At 38.9% G+C, this 26,490-nt stretch overlaps 1 protein-coding gene across 2 annotated transcripts in view; it reads right to left on the reverse strand.

Annotated features, from left to right (window-relative positions):
• Positions 1 to 26,490, reverse strand: part of LOC105430269 (discoidin domain-containing receptor 2) — a 74,216-nt gene that overhangs the window by 20,973 nt on the left and 26,753 nt on the right. For both annotated transcript variants that reach the window (XM_011643759.2, XM_011643758.2), the window contains exons 2-3: positions 17,221 to 17,355; positions 1,713 to 1,815 (exon numbers count right to left, since the gene is read on the reverse strand). In XM_011643759.2, coding sequence (XP_011642061.2) covers positions 1,713 to 1,815; positions 17,221 to 17,311 — 194 coding nt within the window. In that variant the 5' untranslated portion in view covers positions 17,312 to 17,355. The remainder of the gene's footprint in view (positions 1 to 1,712; positions 1,816 to 17,220; positions 17,356 to 26,490) is intronic.

Below are 26,490 nucleotides of genomic sequence, written 5' to 3' on the forward strand. Positions count from 1 at the left end.
CCTACCTCTCCACTCTGTTCCACTTATGTTTTCTCTTCATACGTCGATTATTTACGTTTGTGTTAAATGGCGTTAATGAAAGTCTTACTACCTCAATCACTTCTGATTGATCGAGTGGCATCTCGTACTTAATAACAAAGTTAACTTCATCGTAGATCAAGAAGATTCCCGCTTTTTCCAGCCACCTTTCGCCAACGATTCCCGAACGGTGTTCGTGCTACGTTAATTCGCTTATCATTTGCAGTTTTTTTTTTTTTTTTTTTTTTTACGTAACTTTGATACAAAAGAATTTCATTACTAGAGGAACAAGTCTCGAACAGCCCATAGTTGATAGAAATTTTATATAATTAAGTAAACTGCGATCTTATGCAAACTTTGTACGCGTGAAGAGTGTCAACTAAGTACGAACAAAGCTCTCTATTAATATCATAGAGCCGCGAACGTGTAGAACCTGTAGAACCTGTAGAACGTATAGTGCTTTCCCGCGCTATTATGTATAATATCAAACTATTTTTCACTTTGTTAAATATTATATTCAAAGATTTAATGCGCAAAACTTTAGTCAGTGAATACACACGTTGTAGCGTAGAAAAAGAATTGATTTTATAATATAATCTTATATAATATGGAATTTTCTATTCATCAACAACATCTAAAGAATATATAAGAACTGCTTTTGTATATGTATGAGCTTTCTTAGATCGATGATCTGACGTATTTAAACTTTCAGACGGAGCACTCATTTATCAGGCGCGTCTGACGGCTGATCAATGATCGCCTTTACCACTGCTTTAATTATCCGCTGCTCGAACGTAATAATCTGTCGAAAAGGTTTCATTTCTCAATTTATATAACGTATATATCTTACTTGATTATGACGACAGTGCGCTCAATTCGTGCACTTAGCAATAAATTTTTATTCTTTCTGTGAACAATTCGCAGTCGAGGCTTTACGGTTTTTTTTTTAAATTAAATAGCTTATTCGTTCCTATTTTTTCATTACTACACAATCGATCACGAGTCGATAAAATATTTATTATGTGTAGCAAATAGAAAGTGTAATTTTAATTTTTATGTTGATTGAATGAGCCGATTAATTAAAAATATAAAAAAATTAATATAGAATATATATTTTATCAAAACATTTATATTTATTACTTTTTAAGTAATGTGATGTAATAATCAAATTAAATAATTTTCTCGAGCTGATTCTCTCTCTTCATAGTTCATTTAGAAAGTATCATTTTCAAGTGACGATTGCTTCGCAGAAATGTTACGCTGTCTTGTATCTTCCATAAAACGTGATTACAATTTCTCGTAACCGGATTGCGCGCTTGATAGTCACAGGCGCGTAACTTAGGCATGTAACTTCAAGGAAATTAGATTTGAATAAGTTAAAATCCCGGCGTGGGTTGAATCAATATCGCCGCTGCTCGGAAAAAACACTTTCGCAATAGATAGATGGATGAATAGGATCGCTGAGTTATAAACAGAACGCACGCGACAGCCTCGTAAAATATAGGGGATTAGATACGTGGAGGGACGAAAAATGACATATGGCGCATTCGCTGGATGATACCAGTGCATTAAACTCGCGGCTCGATAAATGATTGGATCTGTCCTCTTAAAAAAAAATTACATTAAAAACACATAGTAGTGGCGTATCTTTTAACGTTGCGGATAGTAGTTGGTCGTAAAAGTAATGTGCTCACCGGCCATTTCGCGGCCCAACATTCGTCACATACGATGAGGACGCAGTGATAGCTGAATCTGGTATGTCACCTGATTCCATCCCCAAGGACTGGTTGCATGATCCTGGAACATAATGAGGTTTTTAGTAACGTAATACATGCGTAATAATTTCAGAGGTAATCTTGTAATTTATGCAATTAAATTCCACACAAATGAATTTATCGGAATTTATTTTGAATTCGCAGGATCTGATTGGCAATTTATTATTCATGCTAATATCAAGTGTTCATTAAAAACTGTTTATGACCGAGCTATTTGAAATGCAAATGATGTTTTTCTATGGCTACGTAGATCTTCGTAATCTCGACGTTCCGCAAAAGCGACGCATCGCCCGATGCGAGGTCTTTTAAAGACAATGGGGCAAAAGAAACAATAGTGCGTGATATCCCGCACTATTCTGCCAGGAGATAGAACTCTTTAAAGTTGGAGTGTATCCGCGGGAATCACGAACGTAAACAGCAATTACGGCGTCGTCGTCGCAATCGCTGTTCGCGAAGTTAGGATAAGTGGCAAATGATTCGAAGCCTCGAGGCGCATCGCCGCCGGGATATTATCCAATCACTATACTTATTAGTCTTTCAGCGATCTCATTCACGTTTCAATTCGCGTTACGTTTACTGTCATTCGGTTGTAATCTTTCCATTAAAGTTTTCGTTAGACAACAAAAAGCTGAGGCGCGCGAACGAAGCTCCGTCCGTCGTCGGAAAACTTCATACCGCCGCGCGAGGATCAATCGCCCTGAATAAATTTGTTCTACGAGATCGAGCGGCGATCCATCTACCTCGCGATTTTATTTGCAATTAAGAAAAGATCAAACCTGTATATATATATATATATATATATATATTTGTTTTATTATACGGATTAAATTCATCTGGCTCTTTTCAGAAATTTTTCCTTTCGAAATCTCATCGATCGAGAAACGAGATTATGCTATTTCCATTTACAGTATATATTGATTACAATTAGGATTATATTCGTTTTTTTATGTTTCCGATACAATCGAGTGGCAGGAAACATTAAAGTCGTGCGATTTATTCTCGGGTGTGCGGTGGTATCCGGTGGCATCTACGCGGAATAAAGAATAGTTCGAGGCGGGAGAGGGGGAGGGGGAAGAGGAGGAGAACGCGCAGAAATGTATCTTCCGGTTCTCAAATCAACGAGCAGGAAGAATCGTTCGCGTACGAGCCTGTTCTTATTGGTCTCAAGCAGCGTACAATCGAACGTGAGCGCGCGTATGGTCGATTAAATCTTTTCGCATGCCTGTCAGCTCTACGGTTTATGTTGGTTCGGCAACCCTCTTAGAGAAACCCCCGAGAAGTAAACGATCGAGCTAAGCCGAGCCGGGGAGAGTGGCGAGGAATTTCTTCTCACGAAGGTAAAATCAGGGACTCGGGCAATAAACATTGTGATTGTCGTTATTGCCATGGCTCGTTCGAAAGCAACGCCATGGAAAAGGGTGCCTCTATCAAAATCTACTAGACGTCGTTACAACGAAATCCACTAAAAACTTCATAGATCTTTCAGTGGTGTAAGTCGAAAATTCGTGGGAGAGAGCTTTGCGGTGTTAGGAAAGCGAAAATGACAAAGGGTCGCTATGAGAAACGTTTTCACGAGGGCTTGACCGGCTAGTTTGCGAGGCGAGACGACGGCTATTTACAGCGGAAGTATTTTAATAACATTGACCCGTGATGTGCCGTTGACTTTGTATTCGTCTGTTATAATTGTTTTTTTTTTTCCTTTTTTTTACGCGCTCTGTGAAGAGTGATGAAACGATAATCGATAATCGAGAAAATGAAGCGCGCATCGAGCGAAGTTTCTATCTTTATATGGAAGCAAGTGTTAAAATGTTTATCGATTTATTCAGTATCGTCGTCGCAATTGCTCGGCATCGAGAGAAATAATACGTTACATGTGACGCGATGCGAGATTAATTTGAAAAATTAAATTAAATTAAAAGAAAATTGTGTAAGAGAGACTTGAAAAGTGCACGCGATTTATCATAACTTTTTATCTCTGATATGACTTTACACGAAGTTTTTATGCGTTCGGATTTTTACGTTACGAAGAGTAGCAACAAGGGGCATTTTGTAACCACTCCACAAATGCAGGCTGCACCTGCGAGACACATGGAAATCGCATGGGCATTTGAACTTGGAAACGTATTCATAGAATTCTCGCGCTCCATCTTTTCCCACCAGTTTGCGCAAATATTCTTCCGCTTCACGCTTTGTTCCAATCCACAAATAGAGCGGATAAGAGAAAAGAAACACATGTCAAACGTTCGATCGAAAACAGTGGAAGCCGACGCACCAGTCACAAAACGACGTGAAATAACGTAAACCCCGAGAGAAGCGATACGCTGCTGCCATTTGTCGTTTATATTGTTTTCACGCGAAACTGTGTAACAGAATAAGCAACGAGAAGATGATAACTTTGCGAGCGACAAGAAAATCATACGCATGGGAAATGACACGGGAGCCATAAAACGTCGACGAACGAATTACGAATGAGGGCGCATTAAAATATTACGCTTCGAATTGATGTACGACTCGTTTTTTCTGAAGTATTCAGAATATCGAGTGACCTCGAATAAAGTAAGTAGATCGATATCGGTAGGGAGGGAGGGGGGAGAGAGCGGATATTCGGGGAAACGAATCCGGCAAGCCGTTTGTTAAACCGCCTACATCTGTCAAGTATAATCTTCCAGAATCAGTCTTTTCTATAATTCAAATCTCGCTTGTCGGAACGCCCATGCGCCTCTCTTGAGCCTCAGTAAGTAACAACCTTCGCGCCATTGTCCAGATAGGAGAATCCTGAGGCGAGGTCGGTGGTATACGAGGGGTTTCGTGGATTCATTGCGACGCATTCCACGTCGAACTATTCGTCTTGCTAGGTGGCGTGCAATTTGGCGAACCCGGGGACACGACAGTCGGAAATCCGGACACCCTTCGGCCACAGTCAGCGCCACGAAGACACCTTCAGAACTGCGCGGGTGCGAGTCTCGGCGTCTCGCAATGTTAAATGTATCCGTACGACGTCGTACCGAGGGAATTTACATCATTGTAATACACAATTCAAATTATACACATTATATTTATTTTATCGTTTAGCTCTTGCAACATTTCGGAACCATGGTATATCGCATTCAACGTGTTTGTCTCTTGCCGCTATTGTTTCGCAGCGGAGAACAACGTTTTCTCGTTAAAAATCTCGTAGAAAAATGAGAGCTTTTGTTCCATTTTAATTTTATTGCCAATTCGTACGAAACAACTGTTTTCCAAAAATCAAGTTTCGCCAACCCGTATCGCACCCCGTTTTACGAGGTGAACGCACTCGTCAAGCTAATTCCGTACGCGTGCGCACGTTAACGTTTCACACAAATATCGTAAAGCTCCCTGCGAGGTGTTCTCCGCGTCACCTGGTCCATTTTGCCTCCTGTTACTATCGAATGAAAATCCGGCTTGGAAACTTTCCTGTCGCGATGCTCTCTGCACAATCGGCTTTCTCCGTTCTTCGGGTACGTTTGTTCGCACGGATGAACGGCATACGGTGACCGACGGGTCTCGTTTTTGCACGGCGACCCCTCCTGTTTGTCCTCGTTTGAAATAAGGATTCCGGATTGGAGGGTCGATGTTACCTGGTCGAACACAACTAGTAGGTAGGGCGAAATCTTTTTTTTTCTCCCCTTTCTCTACTTTATCTTTTCCCGTTTGTTTCTATCTGCTTCTCGATTCGGACCGATGGGAGTACGTCAGGTGTCCCGCCTATAATCCTCCGAGCTAAACACGAATGGAACTGCAGGGATAGTCCGATCCTGGCTGACAGCGTGGCCATGTTTCTCCGAACCGCACTTGACCCACCTGTCATTTTTAGACTTAATCGATTTCTATTTCTATTTATCTTCATGATCAAAGGGATCGGTGCGTAAAGAACTAAGGATTTGCCGAATAATTTTTCAAGGATTGTATCGCATCGACCGGCTTAATAAACACCGTTAAGGGTGGAACGGTAGAACGAATACACTGGATCGAGCGTTATCGTTCTGTTTACGGACAAAATTCATCAAGCTTATTACAAGATAATTGGTAGTCGCTTCATCGGCTCGTTATCGCATAGTCCGAGGCGCAATTCGAAAATCGTGTTAGCGGTGTACGTCGATGGACTGGACGATTATTCGTCCATTATCATCGCGTACATGCTCTCGTCCCGGTGTCTGGATTACAATACCAAATGATAGCCATCAGAAATGCACGACAGAACTTCGCAACAGCCCTTGGTCGCCCGGTGGTAGGGGATCGGATTTACGTGCCGTGAGATACGTAGATCGCCATCTGCGAGTGTGTTTGCGGCAACGTTAACACGAAACACGTTCACGTTTCCGTTTTCCACCCATCGCACACCCTCGCCCGTCGGCAATTCGACAGGAAGACAGGCACTGCGTGGCACTACGGGAGGGATGGGCCCGTCCGTGCGAGAGTTTTTGAAGACGAAAACGCATATACGTATGTAAATATAATAATACATAAAGCCGCGTTTTATGTACGTATACACGTACACGCGCGCGCGCGCACACACACACACATCCACACATCGGGTCTGGGCTCTCGCCGATGTCGCGGGGACGACGCCATTCGGAAAACCATCACGCTACTAGGCTATATTTTACCTCGTAAATGGATGTGTCTGGCCGAACGTGAATTTCTTACGTGATATCAACTGCCGATCCGCGGGGATATCGATGAATAGGATGGGAAACGCGACGTATATTCCTATAGTTCGCGGATATGCAAGCATCCGGTTCGTCAGGATTTTTATTATACCGCGTACGTGCTCTACGTTTTTCACGTATAAAATATCACATGTCTCCTGTGTTACGCAGCAGGCAGCGTTCCGCGGAGTTTTGTGGAATTTCCCTTTATTACCTGCTACCATTTTTATTTATTTTGCCGAATTATCATTGTAATGCGTACGCAGATTCAGAAGCCAACGAATAATTGTAATCAAGTTGAAATACGCGGGTTACAATAAAATGAATAAACAATCGCATATTATATAATAAAATAACAAGCTAATTGGGGATTTTTTTAATTGCACCGCGTTTAATCAATACCATTCTAAAACATGCATTAAACATTTTGTATTATTGCGCGCATAAAGCGAATAGTTTCATATTCGCGGCTTTTCAAGGTATGCCAGTACCTTTAACGAATCTTCCAAACTTCAAAGCTACGCGAAAGCAGTAGCGCACATTTTAATATGTCACGGCGTTAGTCGCGAAATTGTTCCCGGCTACTTTGTCGGAATATTAAGGCCGGGAGTCTGTGCAGTAGTGGCTTCTGAGGCGTCCATCGTAACGGCGTGTTTATTGTAATGAGCGAGTCGGAAGAACGTCGTAAAGTTAAAGACCAAATGCACGCCTGTGTATTACAGAGGAACTACAATAGAATTCCAGACGGAGTCGTATAGCAATTCCGAACCAGTTTTCAACGGGGCAGTTAAATTTAAACGGGTGACACTAATTTAGGGCCGGTTATTAACATTATTCGCAGTTAATGTTCGTGTTCTTTCGCGAAGAATGGCCCGGATTACGTGGCATTATGTTTGCACTGCAGAAATGGTTTTCGACCGAGTGTTGTCATTATTACCTACGTATTCATAAAATCTCGCAGTTGGGGAGCTCGAAGAAGCGACAAATATCGAACGGTATACCTCGTATATTCAAGATTTCAGATCTTTCTCCGGGATAAACTTTTGTAAATGGTTCAAGAAGGATTTTCTTAAAAAATAAAAATGTAAGATTATCATTTTTAATTCGTCCCTTGAAAATAAAAGCTGTATAAATAGACTAAAATAAAGGGAAAAAAATATAAAATAAATGAAAAAATAGTAATAGGTGACGTCGTTCGGTTAAAAAATGTTTTTGTGCACAAATGAAATAGCTTGTGATTCGATATACGTATATATGATAAAACAGTATTTTTTAACTCCTCATGTACCACACATCGTACATTAACGTGTCATCCATAACGCAATTTGCATATTTTGCCGTGTGTATCAGCTTTTCCGCGCCTCCCAATCTCACGCACAGTTTCTGGTTGGTAGTACCCATACAGTATTCGAACATATGGAGGATACGAGCGAGCGCGAGTTTACGTGTTCCGCACATCGTAAATCGTAAAGTTACGAAATGGACGTACGGTCCACTCTCGGAAATGCTTCGAAGCTTTCACTCCCTCTCATAGCTTACCGCAGATTATTGCGAGTAACGCGAGATTTAAAAAGTGTAATGCCTCGACGAAAGTGGTGTCTCTTCGAAGTTTTATAGAATAAATCTCCCTCGATTTACTACCCCTGAGCCGGCGATTTTGTTTAAGCACGCACGCCGTATTTCTCATCTTCTGTCTTCTCTCTTTGTGCGTGATAAGAAAAATAATCTTCGATATAATGGCTCGGCGAAACGGCAAACATCTTTTACAACGGAATCTCAAGCTGGAACTCCTATCACCGGCACTGCGAGAAAATTCCTTCGATCCATACGGACGGAATTCTATTAGCCAGAGCACATAAAATCTGGAAGAAGGTAAAGCGACTCGGGCTGATTAAAAGGGTAAATTTGCAAATCATATAATTATATCTGGCTAAATATTCCAAATATTCACGTTTCGTGTTTAACTAATTAATTCAAAATATATTTATGCACACATGCGTCGTTTCTTATTAGTAGTGCCAGCTACTCTCTAGAATGTATGCTCCTTGCTTCATCCGTGTCAAATATTATTAACAAATCTGATGTTTCGTTACGTTTTATTTTGCTGCACCACATATCGGTAGCAACCAACTCACGTACCGTGTAGTTTATTATGACATTAAAAGACTCACGATCATAGAATGACAGACTTCCTATCGTGTACTTTAATTAGCAGCAGCGACACCCGGATGAAATCAGTAGCCAGGAAAGTAATAGGAAAGGGGAGCATGTTGGGAGAGTTTACGAACTAACAGATATCACACCGTACTGATGAAACAGCGGAAGGCGAATATGCGTGGAGTGTAAATACCGCTGCCACTACAAGTTATTCTGGAAAACACAGGATTTCATAAAATTGTACTAATTATTTATTAAAATTAAACGCATTTAAGTCATTGAAGTTTTAATACGCTAATCTTATTTTACAATCAGACGTCTTGGAACGATGAAATGAGATTTACAAACGTAGGGTAGGAAGCGTTAAAAGAGAAAAAAGGTGTGCTGCAGAGGGAAAAGAAAAATGGAACAAAAAGAGGAATTATCCTCAGGTGGTTGCTTTTGTAAAAGACTTAACGTGTACGATGGGTCGCGGGATTGACATGTCTCTTACGAGCTAGAATTGAAAAATGCGATGAGAAGAAATCGATTGACGCGAAGCAAGGAGCACAAACAAGATATTCCCCTGACTACCATGTCGTTATTGTGAGATCAGAAAATATTATATTTCCCATTTCAGTTATGTTAAATCTTACACAAGAACTTGAGAAGTTCTTAGAAATCATGTTTAAACGTTCGTTTAAAAAAAATTTTTTTTTTAATGATAATCGTCAATTTATATGATAAAATTTAATACTTTAAACGCGATGCATTTTTAATGAAATATTTTTTTTTTTGTTTTATTTTTCTGATTTAATTTTCATTGTCGACGCATTCATGATACGTATGGTGTATCTCACGTGCACGGAATATGAATATTCCGTGATAAAGTGAGAAAGAGAAGGCGTTCATGCGGCTCGAAGCTCGATTGTTGGCGGGGAATGAGAACGGAATAGGATGAGACTTAACGTGCACGACGGGTCGTAGGATTGACGTGTTCCTTATAAACCAGAAGGGCGAGGCGAAGATACTAACGGAGGAGCCAGACGCGAAAGTGTAGAAGGACAACGGATCGCGGGGTGGAGGGCGAGGGTGGATGGTGGATGGGAAGGATGACGAGCGGAGAAGGAAGACGGGATAAGGTAGGAAGGCACGTCGCGGCGCCTGCACGCCGTGGAAGCCCGATTGTTCTCCGCAACCGACTGTGTCTCATTACTTCGAATTGGCTAGCCGTAGACAATGCCAGCGGGTAATACGATTATCCGGAAGATGGTTTTCAGCGGCCACCCCTTCGTTTCCATCGTCCCTTCCTCCGACCCGATGTCCTTTTACGCTCTTACGTTTCAACCCCGTGCCGTCGTATAAACCCTTTTTCCGGGGCATGTTGAGAAAACCAAGTCCGCGAGGTATGAGATTAGAGGAGGAAAGAGAGGGGACAGGGACAGAAAGATGGTGACTAAAGAGACAATGGGAATCGGCGTACGCCGAGCTGAGTTCCCTCTTATCTATCCTGGGATAAAAATCAAAGATTAAGCCGCTTACCGCGGCTTCAGATCGAAGCCGACGTCGATTTCCAAGTGCGGAGTGTCGGCCGAAACTTTGAATGTGAGAAAGGGGATGAGTGCTTTTCGCGACGCAACAAATAGAACGGGTTTTCAACATACTCGTATTCCGAACTCCGGCTGCACTTCGCTAGTCGCCCGCGAACATTTCATCGCGTTTACTTACATCGACATGTAGCGAACTGCGCTCGGTTCGAATATGTTCCGCGTATTTCTGGTATTCAAGAGATAATACAGTCAAATCTACATTCTGCCTGGTTTCGAAATTTTTGGCTAGCAAAGAACTGAAACATTTTTTTGCTCGAAATTACGAAAGAAAAATATTCCTCGTGCTGTAAAAATAAAAGTAATAATTTCTTTGAATCCGCGAAGTTATTGTTCCCTTAACTTTATGTAATATTATCTTTGTTTTATATATTATTTTATCGTCCTTTAGAGAGCTTTCCCATTACCGCGAATAATTTGCTAATTTGAGATTTCCACTGCAGGTATTTTTATTGCATAATGTAAGCGGTATTTTTTGGTGCATGAAACACGAGTTATCTTAATACAATGAACACGTTTACTTTCCTCTCGTTTGTATATGAAATAAAAAAAAGAAATGTTTAATATTTCAATGGATTTCAAAGATAAATTCGGTCAAATCTTTTCATTTTAAAGGATGGCTTTAATTCTTTCTTTTTTCATTTGCAACCATGCCACTATAACTTGGCTTTCATCGTGTTGCTCATTTGAATTCTCTTTTCCAAGTTGCTTCGCCTAGGAAAGAGCTACCGAGCGTATTGGACGAAGATTAGATGAGAAAAACTGGACGGTAGACAGAGAAAACGAACGAGAATGAGTTGAAAAGACAATGAACCACTAGAGGCGTGACGTTTTTTTTCAACCCTGCAGAGATAGAAGTTGAAGGCTGATCTACGAGAAATATCCTGTTCATCCGCTGATACTTATTTGTAAAAGAAATCGATTTTCTCTTAAAAATACAAAAAGATACAAAGAGAATCAACCTGCTTAATACAAATAAATAAGATTTTTGAAATCAGAGCGTTTTGTTATCTTTATAACAAAAGATTTGATAAATTTTAATAATAAAAATAAAATTGATTATCAAAAGTTGAATATCAAAAGTTTTGAATTGAGTTTGTTTAATACGAAACGAAAATTATATATTTAATATAAAGAGTACAAAATATGTTAATTTAATAAATGCTTTTTAAAAAATTTATACAAATTCTGCGATATTATAAACGTATTTAATATTTGCCTTCGTTGTTTTTGATCTCTTATAAAACTTATAAGCACATTTTGATATTTGAATAATTTTCGAGATTGTAAGATTTTTGTTAAATCCGGATTGAGATTTTAAATGTGGTATTACAAATTCTTTTTCCTTTAATATGATTCCGGGGCGGAATAGTTGATTTCAAGGTAAAAAGATGGTATAGGTAATGCGATGGCATAGGTAATCGCGAATAAAGATGCCGACCAAGGAGACAATGAGCCACATCGTGGGCAAGTTTTATTTTATTTCTCTGGAGATAAGACTCGAAGATATTAACCGACGAAGCAACTTAGACTTGGACAAGACGATGTTTCCACCTCACTGTGGGTTTTCATTCTCGAGGAAAACTGCTCTGCATTTCAAATCCGAGGAAAGCCAGGCTGCTTCTTGTCGCAGATGGTCGATTCAGCTGAACGATGGTGGGAGAAAAGAGAATGAGAACGCTCGGACAAACGGAAACTGAGAAAATGTCTTTACATTGACTCTGCTATGTCATGGAATATATTTTATCGCTTATTATCTGAAAATTAAATGTGACTACGGACGCAAATTGGACATAAGCATGTAAATAACATACTTTGTCTCTTTCATATTTTATATATCATAAATATATAATATATATGTCTATATATGTCTCGCGTATTAAACTTAATAGAAAATCTTTTAATATCTGTTTAATCAATTTTATCGACCAAGTTGTCTATTTTGAAAATGGCATGAACACTTTAGTGAAAATCTCTTGAAATTGAAATAGATATTATATTATATAAATAGATACTATATTGTATTAATACAATACATTGAAATATCATTAATTTGAAACAAAAGGCTAAATGTTAAATTCAGTTATAAAAAAAGGTACCATCGGTATTCTTCGTAACGTGACTGATGTCTTTTTAGCAGTGACAGGAAAAATTGACAGTGGAAAAGCGATGTTGCGCGCGAAAAATAGCACACTCGAGAATTAACCGACGACAACACGATTCCGGATTTAGACGGGAATGCTTGGAACTCTTCTACATTTCAAATTGAAAGACTAGGCGGAAGAATCGTCTAGTGGAAAATGGGAAAAAGATCGAACGCGATATCGGGCTAAACGGGGTGACGTGAGAAAGCGAGGGTGGCTACGAGAAGGAGAATAGGAATTTTTACTCGGGGCGTCAAAGTCACCGCCAAGATGTAGCGAATTTGATCTATCGGCAATGACGTGGTAGGCGGCGAAGAAGAATTGGATTTTAAACGAAGTCGAAGGAATACATGAGGAACAATAGGAGTGATACTACCTTTCTGATAATTTCATCTTAATCTATAATTTTGCTGTAGCGAATCATCTCTAATTGTTTGACAGTTAAATCGTTCTTTGATCACTCATTAAATTATCCTCTATAATATAATCGCGTGCATGAAAAATGAATGCTCACGTTGAATATTACAAATACAATTTCTCTGTTAGCAATTCCTGATAATGAAATCAATTAAATTTTACAAAGGATAATAACGATTATAAGCGGCTAATATTAATTCGTGGAATCATTGCATTTGCTGGTTCATATAATAAAAGTGGCTTATTGATAGTTATATAATATTGAAGGAATCATTCAATCATTGAAGAGTAATTTTGTAATTAAATATACGGAATATTTTAGCAAAAATATTAATATTAATTAACAAAATAATTCAATTAATTTTTTTATTATTTATTAATGTTTTTGACGCTATAAGACTTTTTACGTTGCAACGTTTAAAATTAATAGTATTTTGTTATATATATATGTATATATATATATATATATATATATATATTGACTTTGAACTATAACAAACAGATAAAGTTTATAAGTCGTAATTTATAAGTCTCGTTTATGAACTGATGATACTCATTGTGATTGATTTTCTTGCAAGCTAGGTAAATTGTCACCGAGCGCTATGTGTCTATATGGATAGGCCATGTAAGTAATGCGAGCGATGCCGAAATCATTACCAAGTCAAATATTGAACTTGGCTAATTTGTTATCGGCGAGAAAGTAGAACGACGTGTAGAAATCTCCTTTGCCGGCAAATTTGCCCTAGTTACCGAAGTTATAACGTTGTTAAACGCCCCTGGTCGACTTATGAGACTAGCCCCGTTGAAGAAAATATATAGATCACCCTCGAACGGATTCTCGTGCATGAAAATAGGCGTTTGGAATAATAAAGGGGTTTTTTCGGAAGCGCTTTGGAATGAAGTTAAACGATCATATTTGACATCGCAGTCGAATATTAAATCGCATAGAACTACGAGCTATAATGACTTGGAAGAAAATTTGTAAATCATTATGCAAGAGTTCGGGACACTTTTTCGATTTCCGGTTTTTTGTCCTTTACGGTAGGACGTAAAACATTTTTTCGCTGGATTATTTTACAGGTTTACGATCGTTCACATATTTACATGGAATTTTTTTTTAATGTATTAAGAAAAACTGTGAAGGATTTCATTAAAAAGTTTTATTACACGCTTGCATATCTTTGCTAAAATAACTTATTGTGATTTGCATATTCAAATCATGAGTTTGTATCATAAGTATCATAACTTTCTTCGGTGAAGAGACAGATCTCGTAATAGTATAAAGTATATACTCGTACAGTAACCTATCTGTTGAACCATTTTCTGTATCCTTTGGCCTATTTTGAATCAATCCTTCGATAATATTTAATTTAAATTATTTAAATTGAACTTGTCACAAAATTACTGAATTTTTTGGATCATTTGAATAAAAAAATAAGTAATTAAAAATAAAAAATTTTCATTTGGATTTCTCAATCTACAAACTTTCATTAGAAGTATATTCAAATGTATATTCAAACGTTTAATATTCTAATATAAGTTTAATAGTTATTTCTAATCTCCTCTCTCTCTCTCTCTCTCTCTCTCTCTCTTTCTGCCTATCTCGTCGTTCTATCAGTATGCCGAGACAGGTATATTCATGAAGTAATAATGCGCGTGTACTCGTGTACTTTTCAATGACGTAAAACGGAATGATTTGCTCACGGATAATGGAAACCTTTGTGCATCCTTAGCAGTCATTTAGAGCTCACACCGGACACCTTTCGAGAATCTCGGCTATGACAGTCACGAAACTATCGTTCAAAGGGCGAAAGAATAGAGAGCAGAGGTCCTCGAAACTGTCTCGAGACGGCGGCCGACTACACCCGACGCTAGCACTTATCGTTGTGTAACTGTTTGCCCAACCACGAAGACAAGACCATTTACCATAACGAGGAAAACGCCGGCAGAACCTAACACCGACAAAAGCTCGCAACAATGGTCGTCCGTTTACCCTTCTCTTTGCCCTCCACTCCCCCACCGTCCTATACACTTACCCCTCATATCTGCTTACGATCTGCCTTTTATCGTTTTTCTTTGAATCTTATTTCCGTTAATACAACACTTGGCAAAAGCCTTAGAACGACGTTAAAACTTCGATCTCGACAAATCACCGTCAGCGTAATTTTTTATTGGTAAACGTATTACTATCTAACTATGCACACACTTTAAAGTTGGGTAACTATTTTAATAGACCTAAGTGGAAAACATCCTTAAATCATAGTCGGAGCATTTGTGTCAACGGCGCTCTACGTGCTAGGTGTTCCTTCGTCGTTTCCTCCGCTTCTACGACCTTTCGTCCATTAAGTCGTCTCTCGAGGAAGTCGTTACCACGAAGAAGGTGTAAGAGTAATGGCGCTGACCTTTTGTAAAATATGACGTAGTCGTACATGTAACGATGACGCAAGTGTACATGCATTTTCCACATTTAGGATGATCTACGGGACTTGGTACTCTCGCTCGATTAATAAATATATAAATTTAAAGGATACCAGATGGTTTACAAAGACGTATTATTCGGACAATCAAAAATTGAGAAGAAAAGAGGATAGGTCTTTATATAACGTTCGAGCGAAAATGACGCTTTTACACAAACTCGCGTGCTTCGTTCTGGAGTAACGATATTTTAGGCACGTACATCATCATGGATCGTATTACACAGACACGGCAAAGCGGAAATAGAGACGAGCTTCTTTATTGCGAGCTTCGCGGAAACATCAATAATCTCGGGAATTTCTTAAGCGACTTGAACGTTCTTTCGGAAACCATAGCGCTTTATATGCCGATAATCGATTGACGAAGAAAGAATTTCGCTGAGCTTCATGCCGCAAAAAAAGACACTCCGCTCAAGTATCTCAACGCAAATCAACGATCGTCTTTGATCAAAATCATCGGAGCGTTCCAACTCGGATGATGTTGAATATACTCCGGAAAGCTTTTCGATTTAAACTTCTTCTTTTCAATGTTTTCAGCGTGTCTGATATTTCCTTATATATATATTCTCTCTTTGCATAATCTTATTTAAATAAAAATATCAAATTTATGATTTTAAAGTCAAGAATCATCGCATTGACATATATATCTCTGTTGATAAATCAATACATGATTTTCAATGTACCGCTCTACGCATAAACGTTACAATCTCGTTATAAATAATGTAATTAATATAACATTATTGTTACAAATAATATCATTTAAACATTATGTAGCGCGGCATAGAAAGATTTAGGTATATCAAATTGATATCGAATAAAATGAATGAAACTAAATAATGTGATAAATTGACAACATAACGTATTAATCTATTTAATATTATTCATCAAAAATAAATGGTAATTTTATCATTATTTTCAGTCAAAACACAATAAAAATTATGTTAAAGAAAAATATAATAAATAGATTTAGATGACGTATTAAATAGTCGTCGTATTTTTATATCGCCTAAACGTGACAATAAAATTTCTCATTAACTTTTTTATCATAAGATTTCGAAAGAATTCTAAATATTCAGTATATACGAAGCAAGTAGAACAATCAATATACGTTGCTTTCTGAATTTGTCGAGTTGCATGGCGGCCTGCTCGGTTCGGGGTAATGAGGGAATTGTTTTCCGAAGGCGGCGTGCCTTTTAGCACAAAATTGCTCCGCTCCCATCGCCGACGATCCGTGGAGGGGTTGCGAGGAATCGAAGAAGAGAGGGCGGCGCAAGGAGCCTTCCGCGGGAATGCAATTTATCCTGTCGCATTAGATTCAAAATAATTGATCCCCCGGGTGGATGGAGAATAGCGAGTCATTACTTCAGAGTGATAGCACCCTCATCGTAGTAGCAGGCCGGAGGAAAATAAAAACTCGGAAATCACCTGCTCCCGATGAAAAATTTGACAGCGGAGAAGGAGCGAGCTAAGGAGAAGGAGAGAAAGCCGCGGGATGCGGTATGGGGCAAGGTAAGGATAGCACCTCTGCAGAATGAGCTTTCCGCAGCTGCAATAGCCCGGAATTCGCTCGGAAACACATCGTTTGACTTCTCGCGCAGCTGACTGCACGAGACTTTCTTTATTATTGCCTGTCACCCGCCCGACTGCACGGTTATCCCAGCCCGAAGAATGCTTTATCAATTTTTTTGTAACGGTAAAAATATCATTTTACAATTAGCGATTGCTGCACTTTAAATGTTGCATTCTATAAATAAGAACGAAGCGTGGAAGTTCTCAATGCAAGAAGCGAAAGTATTTGAGTCGTATTATTGGCAATTTTATAAAATGCCATGCTTAATTTTTAAGATGAAAATTTAAATTTGAAACATTTTACGTATAGGTAATATGTATTTTGTACTTACAAATCATTAAATTATGCAATGCTTGTGTCTCTATCTGGATATATCTATTTAATTATTATTATTGCGAATTGTACTTACGTATATCGAGTGAATGGACATCTGTGACAGATCCAAATAGTATCAGCAACGTACAGAATCTAACGATTATCGATAAATAATTGGCCTTCATGTTCTCCGTTGAGTGATGACTTCATCAGAGCATTCCATAAATAGCTGTAAACAGAATTATGAGATATATTAGGGTATGCATATCATTTCCAATTTTTAACATTTATATACAATTACATTTTTGCCGTTGCGAGACAATATTTCAGTATTTGCGAGACAGTAGTCAAAACAGATTTTCCAAAAAGGAAGAAAGGGGGAAAGAATTCCAGTTTGATTTCGCCAATCTCCGGGATCAATATTTAAAGCAGAGAAGACAGACTTGGCTGCTCGTGCCTCGGAAGTCCACGTGATATTGCCTGTCTTCCAATTTGCTGCCATTGTTTTCCGTCCGGATAAAACCTTCGATCGCTATTCGGTCACGTCTCTATACGAAGCACCCCGGAGATTTTAAAACCGCCTCTCGAAATATTTTCTATCCCAGCGCCTGAGGCGGAGGGTCAAGTAAAAAGGAACTTAATCGACTTAAGAGTAAAACTACACGCGTCTACGTATTCCTTTTTCTTGGCACAATCCTGGACGACCAGTCAGCCCTCGGTGGTTTCCGCGGTACGTGCGTCGCCTAGAGAAAACATAGAGAGATCCACTCGAAATCGAGTCCCCGCTCAATTAGCCCAACCTTGCGTCCGCGTGTCCCTCACGATGGAAAGGGCCGAAAGAAAGCGCGATAAGAGGAAAAGAAAGGACTTATGGAAGAAAGGACTTATTATGTTTTCGGAAAAAACTTTAAGAATGTTAAGCAATATAAGTCGACGGTGTATTGTAAAAGTAATAAAGCTGCTAGGAAACTTTTCTAGTTAACTAGAAAAAGATAAGAATTATAAAAAGATTGAGGAAAAAAGAGAAATATTATTTTTGTGTTTAGCCAATTTTGAAGAAATTGAATGAGCGTGGCTAGTAATACTAAGAATTATTAAATTAGTTCACGAAGGAAGGATCGTAAGAAACTTCAAGTAGAATAAAATTTCATTATATTATTATATTATATATATATTTTCTTTTTCTCCATGTATAAAGATCTTTGATGGATTTGCCGTTATAAAGAAGAAAATAAGCAATGATTATTTGATATCACGTAGCAGTCTTGGAAGCGGATAAGATAAGAGAGTTTCTTTTCTTCCCGTTTTATTGTTATTTCCAACGAAAACGTGCTTTAAAATTCATGTGATCGTAAGGTAACGCTTTCCTAATGTGGCGAGAGTAAGGAGAGTAAGGAGAGTAACGTACTGCTAGAAGCTAGACAAAGAGTAATTAACTGCACGAAGAGTAATTGATCGCAGATAGAAGATTCGAAACTAACTTGCTAGACGCTACCCAGCGTCCATGGCACTGACTGCGTTTATACCGTAACTGAGTCGTAAATGTCCACGCGAAAGGAATTCGCATCAATCGACATTAATTAATTGCTTTCGCTCGGAAGAGATGTTACGCCGTCACGCGATTTAATATCTCTCGCGGGGTAACTCAACTGGCAATTTACCCATAATAAATATCTCGAATTTTTTGGTCCAGCGCCCAGCGGGAACACGACACGACACGGAAATAGCGCTCTAGTTAGTTACTATTATTTACCATCCGAATCGGTAACGGGCGAAAATAAACGAAAACTCGAGCGATCTTAGTCTAAAGGTAGGATAAAAATTAATTTCAGAACAAAAATAGGTGTTGTGTGTAGGAAAGTTCTGTGGTTAAAATCGATCCGCTTACACTAGAGCTGATGCGAACACGAAGGGATTTTGCATGAGTGTGCATGCAGACGCGAATAAACCGCGGATGTAATCGCAACTGCGAATCGCCGTATTTACGTATTTAGAGATATTTATTTATGTATTCTATTAGAGAAGCGGATATTAATGATAATGCGCGAGACAAAGAATTAAACGACGAAACAATAAATATTAATATATGACAATTTCGCGCCATATTTTCGTATGAAAATTGTTATGACTGTAGGTTACTAAAAATATCATTTTGGTAATTATTGTTTTTGTATTTTGATAAATTGACAAACAAACAACAAACTTTAGCAAAGTATTAATGTGTAATGCAAAATTTTAAATATAATTTTCTGTATAATTTTCTGAAATTTGGCTCATACTTGATATTATGCATTTTATCGACTTTTTCCTCGTATATATTCTTTTTCCATAATAAATATGTTATTTATAATATTGATTTTTTTTGTAGGATAGAGTGTTATCAAACAAAGATTTTGCGACTTACGAATAATTTCGTGAGCGATTTATCGCATTTTGATAGATTGTAAACGCAATGTGACGCCACGGTTATAGCCGTACGCCCGTGTGTTTCTTGGCGTACCAGGACATGTAGCATTGCTATCGACACAGCGTTAATTAGTGCACACTTGCGACCTGATGTTACCGAAATATCATTAACGGTCCTCGCACGGAGCGCGCGACGCGGTGTCGCCCATTTAGACCGCGTTTTCTGCCTGCCGCAAATAATTAGCAAACGGCTGGCCCTATAACTGTACGCCGCTATAGCGATTTGGACATTGGAGGCGCAAATTAGGACGGCGTCTACCCAGACGCGTTTGCCGATAATTTAATTGATTATTGACATATGTGTATACACACGTGCATCCATATCGATCTGTACGCGTCGCAGAGAACGCTATTTGCTCTCTTATGCTCTAAGATGCAGAGGCGAAGCGGCTGCTTTGTTAGAGAATTTCGATCAAAGCTGAGTGTGCAAGCGTTTGCCAATAGCAGAGACCTGATAATTAAATCGGTACCAATTTATATATATATATATATATGTGTGTGTGTGTGTGTGTGTGTGTGTGTGTGTGTGTGTGTGTGTGTGTGTGTGTGTGTGTGTGTGTGTGTGTGTGTGTTGTGTGTATAGTGAGCCACCTAAAGTACATTGATAAACATATCACTCGAAAATCGTGATCTCGTATTAATATATATATATATATATGTATATATCGTAGAAACGCTGCTAATTACTTCATAATGGCTGCAATTTACGTTGAACGCGGAAACAATTGTTATAATTGTTTCGAAGGAATATCAAGCGAATACTCGGTATTAATAAAATGCAAAAAATAACAATTATATACAACCATGAAAATATCCTCACAAAAATATAAAATAAAATTCTCCGTTTTTACGTGCTAAGAGCTTACTTTTCTATTATAGAAAATGGGAAAAAAAGCTTAATGAGCAACGTGATACTTTCATTACTTCCTATATACATAGTATAATAATATTTACATCTATTATTACATTTAGTTTATTGCATAATTAACCTCATAATTGTCTAATCCGCGCATAGGCAATTAGCAACTTAATGCTAATTTACATATCGACGTGATGCCATAACTGCATCTACGAGTGATTAGTTAATTTTAAATTAGGCCGCTTGATGTTTGCTAATACGCACCTCATTCGTTCTATCAGTTGTACACATACGTGTCCCTATGCATACACGCTCAAAGGGATCTCTGGCAGTGCAATATATCGATCGCGTCATATGACGGCTGTGCCTCGTTATCTTGTGCGCGATATGTCGATACCTTGTGATACACTTAATTGAAGACATTTTGCCTCATTAGCTATGCTGGTTGGACGTCCCGGATTTCGTGATTAAACATTACCTTTACGCATATCCATTGCGACGAATTACTAAACGCGATATCCTGGTAAATGCCAAATTGCCTAATGAAACTAGGAAAAGAAACTAAAAAAAAAGTGACAGTAAGTATAAATAAAATTTAAACGTTATTTTTATTTAATAAATAATTAATGGTGATATATGGTTGCTGATTATAATTACGCGTTTCTTTGTAATTTGTTCGTCATTATAAGAAATCAAATGACTTAATGGCTTATTAAATGATTCGAATATCTTTTGCGAATAATTTTCTATTCAATTTCGTAGTATTAAATTATTAAAGAATGGGATACTATTAATTAATAAAAGATCTAAGACTTTGTTATGCTCTACGAACTGCTAAACTGACGGTCGTAGCAAAACAGTTTAGTCATTAGAAAATGACAAGGAGGACCTCGTGAAATTTTTCAAGACTCAGAAGTACTTTCCAAGGACTTTTCCGTAATGACAAGAACTCTGGGGCAATTTCTTCCTGCTGCCGTTGCAAAATACATTCGAGATTTTATGGACCTCGATAGCTAGAGTCAGTGAAACTTGCGGATCGTATGAGGCGAATGTTCGAAATCCCAAAAGACGAGGTTGAGGTGAATGTTTGCTTTAAACATTTAAGGTTTATCAGTTTCACGTACGATTCATCATGATTTATATTACTGTTGTATGTTAGTTAAATTATACGCAATTTAATAATCATTGACGATTAAATATTCTCCTATCTTATTTCGAATATAAATATAATATATTGTCTGTGGCATAAATTTCCTCGATACAAATAATTATTGATAAATAACAAACCCCTTTCTTCTCTGATCGAGAAAGTTTAGTAAAACATGATACTAAGTCATCGTTATAACTTGGCCGCCCACAAAATAATGAATCGCTTGTCTTAATATTGATATGAGTTTGTGCGGTAGAAAATTGTAGGCGAGGATAACTTACTTAACTTTAGTTAGCCATCAGCTATCTAAAACTATCATAATTCCCATAAGAATCCCATTTAGACTTTCAGTGCTCGTTTATTCTAATGCTGCTGCGGTGTACGGAATCTGTTCTCCATGTAACATCTCGATGTACACTTACGATCTTTGATTTATTGTATTTTCACGCAATGAACTAAACAAATTTCGCTTTACATTATATTTAATAAACGAAAATAAAAAAATCAAAACGCGCTTGCAAAATTGTCTATATATATCAAATTCCTATGCGGAGAGAACAGTTTTGCTGAGAAATCTGAAGAAAAAATTTGACACAGACACAGATCTGAAAATAATTTTATTTGATTATCAAAACTATTATGTAGAACGTTAAATATGATAACAACACTGCGAAAATTTTTTATCTATCAATTTGAATATTGTATTATATAATAATTTTAAAGGTTCAACAAAATTATTTTCAGATTTAGCTTTTGCCAGCAAAATTGTTTTTTCCGTGTAATCACAATCAACGAATTTTAAAGAAAATTGAAAATAGTAAATCGTTTGTTTAAAATCTATCTGTCCATCCACGACTAGAATAAAAATAAGCAACGTAAAAGGATATCACTCAGATATAGTTTTGTGAAAGCTATCAGTTAGGTAAAGAAACTCTTGACGCTGGCTCCCGTAAAAGGATACTCGAAAGGACTCGATCGGAAGAATAACGGAAAGTGTTTTCCGCGTGTGGAAATGGTGTGCCGCGGCGTACGTGTACGGGAAATCATAAGAATATTTTCTCCCGATATCATCTCGGAAGCTCGGATTCGCCGCGCGGAATCGTGCGCGATCGGAACGCGGAGATGTTGCGCAATATATACATGTATCTCTGCATATATTGGACAGAGTTGATTCTCATGGTTGTCCGCATGTAAAGACGCAATCCCAAAGGAGGCTTCGTCCTGAATAGCCGGTGGAACGCCGCCTATCCCAGTGGACCTATCGCTGGCTATTATCGCATACCCTGCGGTTTTAAGCTATCGCGGCACGTAAGAGTGCCAAGAGAACTTTTGGCCCTCCCTGATGGTATTGCCCACCCACACCTATCCCCTTCATGGGATATGCCTTCACAGCATATATCCGGGATCTTCCGACATCGTGCAGGATCTTCTAACCGCCGGTGCCACCATGTCCTGCAGCCTTCCATCGTCTACGGTCCCGGCCGAGATAACGCTAGCCTGTTTGTACAAGGTGTTAGGCATTTACCGATATGGCGTGCGGACGTATTCCAAAGACCGAGACGATGTAATATTTCACGTGGTTAGCCGCGTTCACGGTTCAACCTGAACTACATCCAGGCCAGCTAAGACATATATTCCGAGGCCGGAGTTTCGGAGAGTCTCTGTGTATCCGAGCGTAAGATTAATCTTCGTCTCTGTGTCTCAGCATAAGTTAATTCACAATACACGAATATCTAGGCAATTAGATAAGATATTCCGGGCGATGATAAATGCATCGTCGATTTATTCGGAAACGTCACTATTTTTTGCGTAACGACCTTCTTCAAGCAAATTCATTTTTCACGCGTTATATCATGATCAAAACAGCACTTTGAAAAAATTTGTTGGCTGAACATTTATCGACACCTGTAAACGCAACGGACTTCATTATTTCATGCGATGTCGATACGGTATTGGCACAATAGATTGCCCCCGCAGCATCGATTTAATGTAAACTAGCGTCTTTAGAAAAAGACATAAATATTCGGAAACGTTTGTGTAACCTTTTTTCAAGCGTTTCCTGGACTCATCGTAACGTAACGTATATGATTAAAAATAATGAATGATTTTTCCGTTCTTAACCGAGCAATTATTTACCGATTGTGCAGTTTCAAATCCACGTGTCACAATATCGACGACTTCTCGGCTTCGCATATCTACGTTATTCTCGTTCCACTACTGCATGACACAAGTCGCTCGTTGTGTACTGCAATCGTGCTGTACGATATTGTTAAACGATATGTCCAATATATATATCTTTCGGCGACGAGACATCGCTTATACGGGACAAAGCCATGTCTGTCAAGCCCATTTATTTTATTTCGCGAGTCGCGTACAGTCGGAGAAATGTCTTCTTATTTCAGTGTTATATTCCACGGAAGATTTCCAACGAGGAAAATACAAATGTACATACGGCATCTCCATGGTTACTTTTGCGGTGTTCGTTTGGCTAGCGTCAGGTATTACGCTCCGAAAGAATAATGGTGTTCACAAGCTCCAGCGATTTTTGCAATATTCGACGCTGTATATTCCTTGGCGTAATGCATATTTATATCGCGATATGAATCACACGGTTTACATCGGGCACTTTTGCACAATCCGCATTACCTTGTGCCCCTTTTTCGGCACAACTGTGCCACTCACGCATGCAAATTTTGCGTCGGTATTCACAGTCGTGATGTTAAGGCTATTACATGACTTATTGCCTACAAAATCCTAGATACAGAATTTTGTCTATACAATTTTTGTGTTATACAAGAGAAGCAATTTATCTTTTTAAATAAAATATAAAAATTAAAATTTTTAGATTCAGAAATAAATACCATGTCAAATTTATGTATTTTCTCAAAGATCTAAACATTTTATAATTGTAAGTTCTAATAACGAATTATATATATATATATATATATATATATATATGTGTAGCTTGGAGAACAGCCAATATCCTTTCTACATAATAAACATCAATTAAGTACTATAGAATTAAATAAAGATAGATAGATCATTGTAGGTAATGCTATTACAATAAAAAATTATTATTTACACATAATGCATATTGCATTATTGTAGATATGTGACTTAATAATAATCAAAGAACATCTCATAAAAGTCTGTATCATTTCATACATAAAATATATTTCATGATATCCATCACATCCAACAATTCCTTTAACAATGTCATTTGCTGTCAATACCGGTTCGTATCGGTGATGTTTAAAAGTTTGACAATTTCGATATGAATTACATCACATAATATCGCGCATCAGTTCCTCGCGGATAAATTGCGAATCAAGTTTATACTTCAGTGGACTGACGAGGATGATCGTCATTTTCTGATAGATTAATAACGGATGAGAAGCGAGACGTCACGTCGAATCGCGTCGCGTCGCGTCGCATCGCCGCTCGGTCCTTTGCATCCCCGCGGCGGGCCCGGCATCCCCCCCCGGCGATGTCGAAGTATTATCGCTGATGCATCCTCGCATGCCTAGCGTTGAAAAGTATCGATAAACGATATCCTCGATAAGTTCCGTTGTTTCCGCTTCAATTGTCGTAGCGTAAGGTACAGCATGCGTTATTATCCGGCGGGGCGCGCTTGTCCGAACGCGACCGGATTTTTCTCTGGAAAAAAGAGATCGTATTCCCAACGGGGATGGTCCCCGTTAGTGCTACCGCTACCGCGCGTCTACCAATGAATCATCTGCCGCGTGGCCATACATCCCGCGCCATCGAGTAATTAATTATTCTGAAAGAGTGCGAGCGGTAACGAACATCCTGCTTATAAATATTTCAGCGGAAAAGTTTGCATACCGGGTGCACGCGCGCGCGCGCGCGCGCGCGCATCGAACCGTCCCCGGAACATTGCATTATCGTATATTGCACGTACCATTCGAGCGTTATCTGCGTAAAGCGGAAGCGCGGAATAAAAGGACTTTCTGCCGTAAAAGGAAGCATAATGGACGCGGAACTTCATCGTGAATTCAATGCGCGAAATTTATTTAATTCGATTTCCGCATGCGCGCGCCCGGATACGAACGAAATTGCGGCCGGCTGGCATCTGCTCCGTTCAGATATTCAAGGCACCTTCGCGTGTCATCGCGCTACATTTTTTTCGGACGCCCGACGCGGAGGATCGATGGGCCGACGCCTAGGGTCGAGGTACGAAGAAATTCCGTGGACTGAGGCGCGATGGTGTAATTAAATGTAGAGAAGGAGCTCTCGCGTTGTCTGCGCGATGCGTAACAAACACACGTCAGAATGGTTCATTGTTGCGCGAGCCATTGAACTAACGTGCGTCCCAAATGGCTAGTGTATCGTTAAACGATACCCTCGATGCGTCAGTCTGCTCTCGTTCCGGAGTTGCTGGAACTCGCGTGTATACGTTAACGTATATAATAATAAGCCGTCTGCCAATACGTCATCGTGTGAATGTTTCTTCATCGCGTCCTTACATCGCCTGGAAACGTCCTCGATACGCGGCGATTCACCTTAACGCGGTCCTTAATGTATTCGTGCCGTTGCGTACATAAAACGCGCTTTGGTGTTAAAGCTGTCGGTTACAACTTTTTAATTGCCCGACTTTCAGCGATTCTCTCTTAAGGGCTCGTAAAAGATTTAATAGATTCATCGGCGTGTCGGCGTGTCGAAACTTTTCACGGCGCGTCACGCGGACGGACAGGGCGCGGAAACGAAATGACGATGATGTCGCCGTGGTATTATCATCGTCACTCTCACATTTCCGTGGTGCATTCAATGCTTTCTCGTACCGATAACGTCGCCACCACCGGCAGCGACGGCATCAGAAACGATACACGCGGCATCGTTACATTGTTCAGTTAACCTCGCGTCGTTTC

This window comes from Pogonomyrmex barbatus, unplaced genomic scaffold, assembly GCF_055798465.1.
Source record: "Pogonomyrmex barbatus isolate J1 unplaced genomic scaffold, ASM5579846v1 scaffold2, whole genome shotgun sequence".
In the NCBI taxonomy this organism is placed as follows: domain Eukaryota; kingdom Metazoa; phylum Arthropoda; class Insecta; order Hymenoptera; family Formicidae; genus Pogonomyrmex; species Pogonomyrmex barbatus.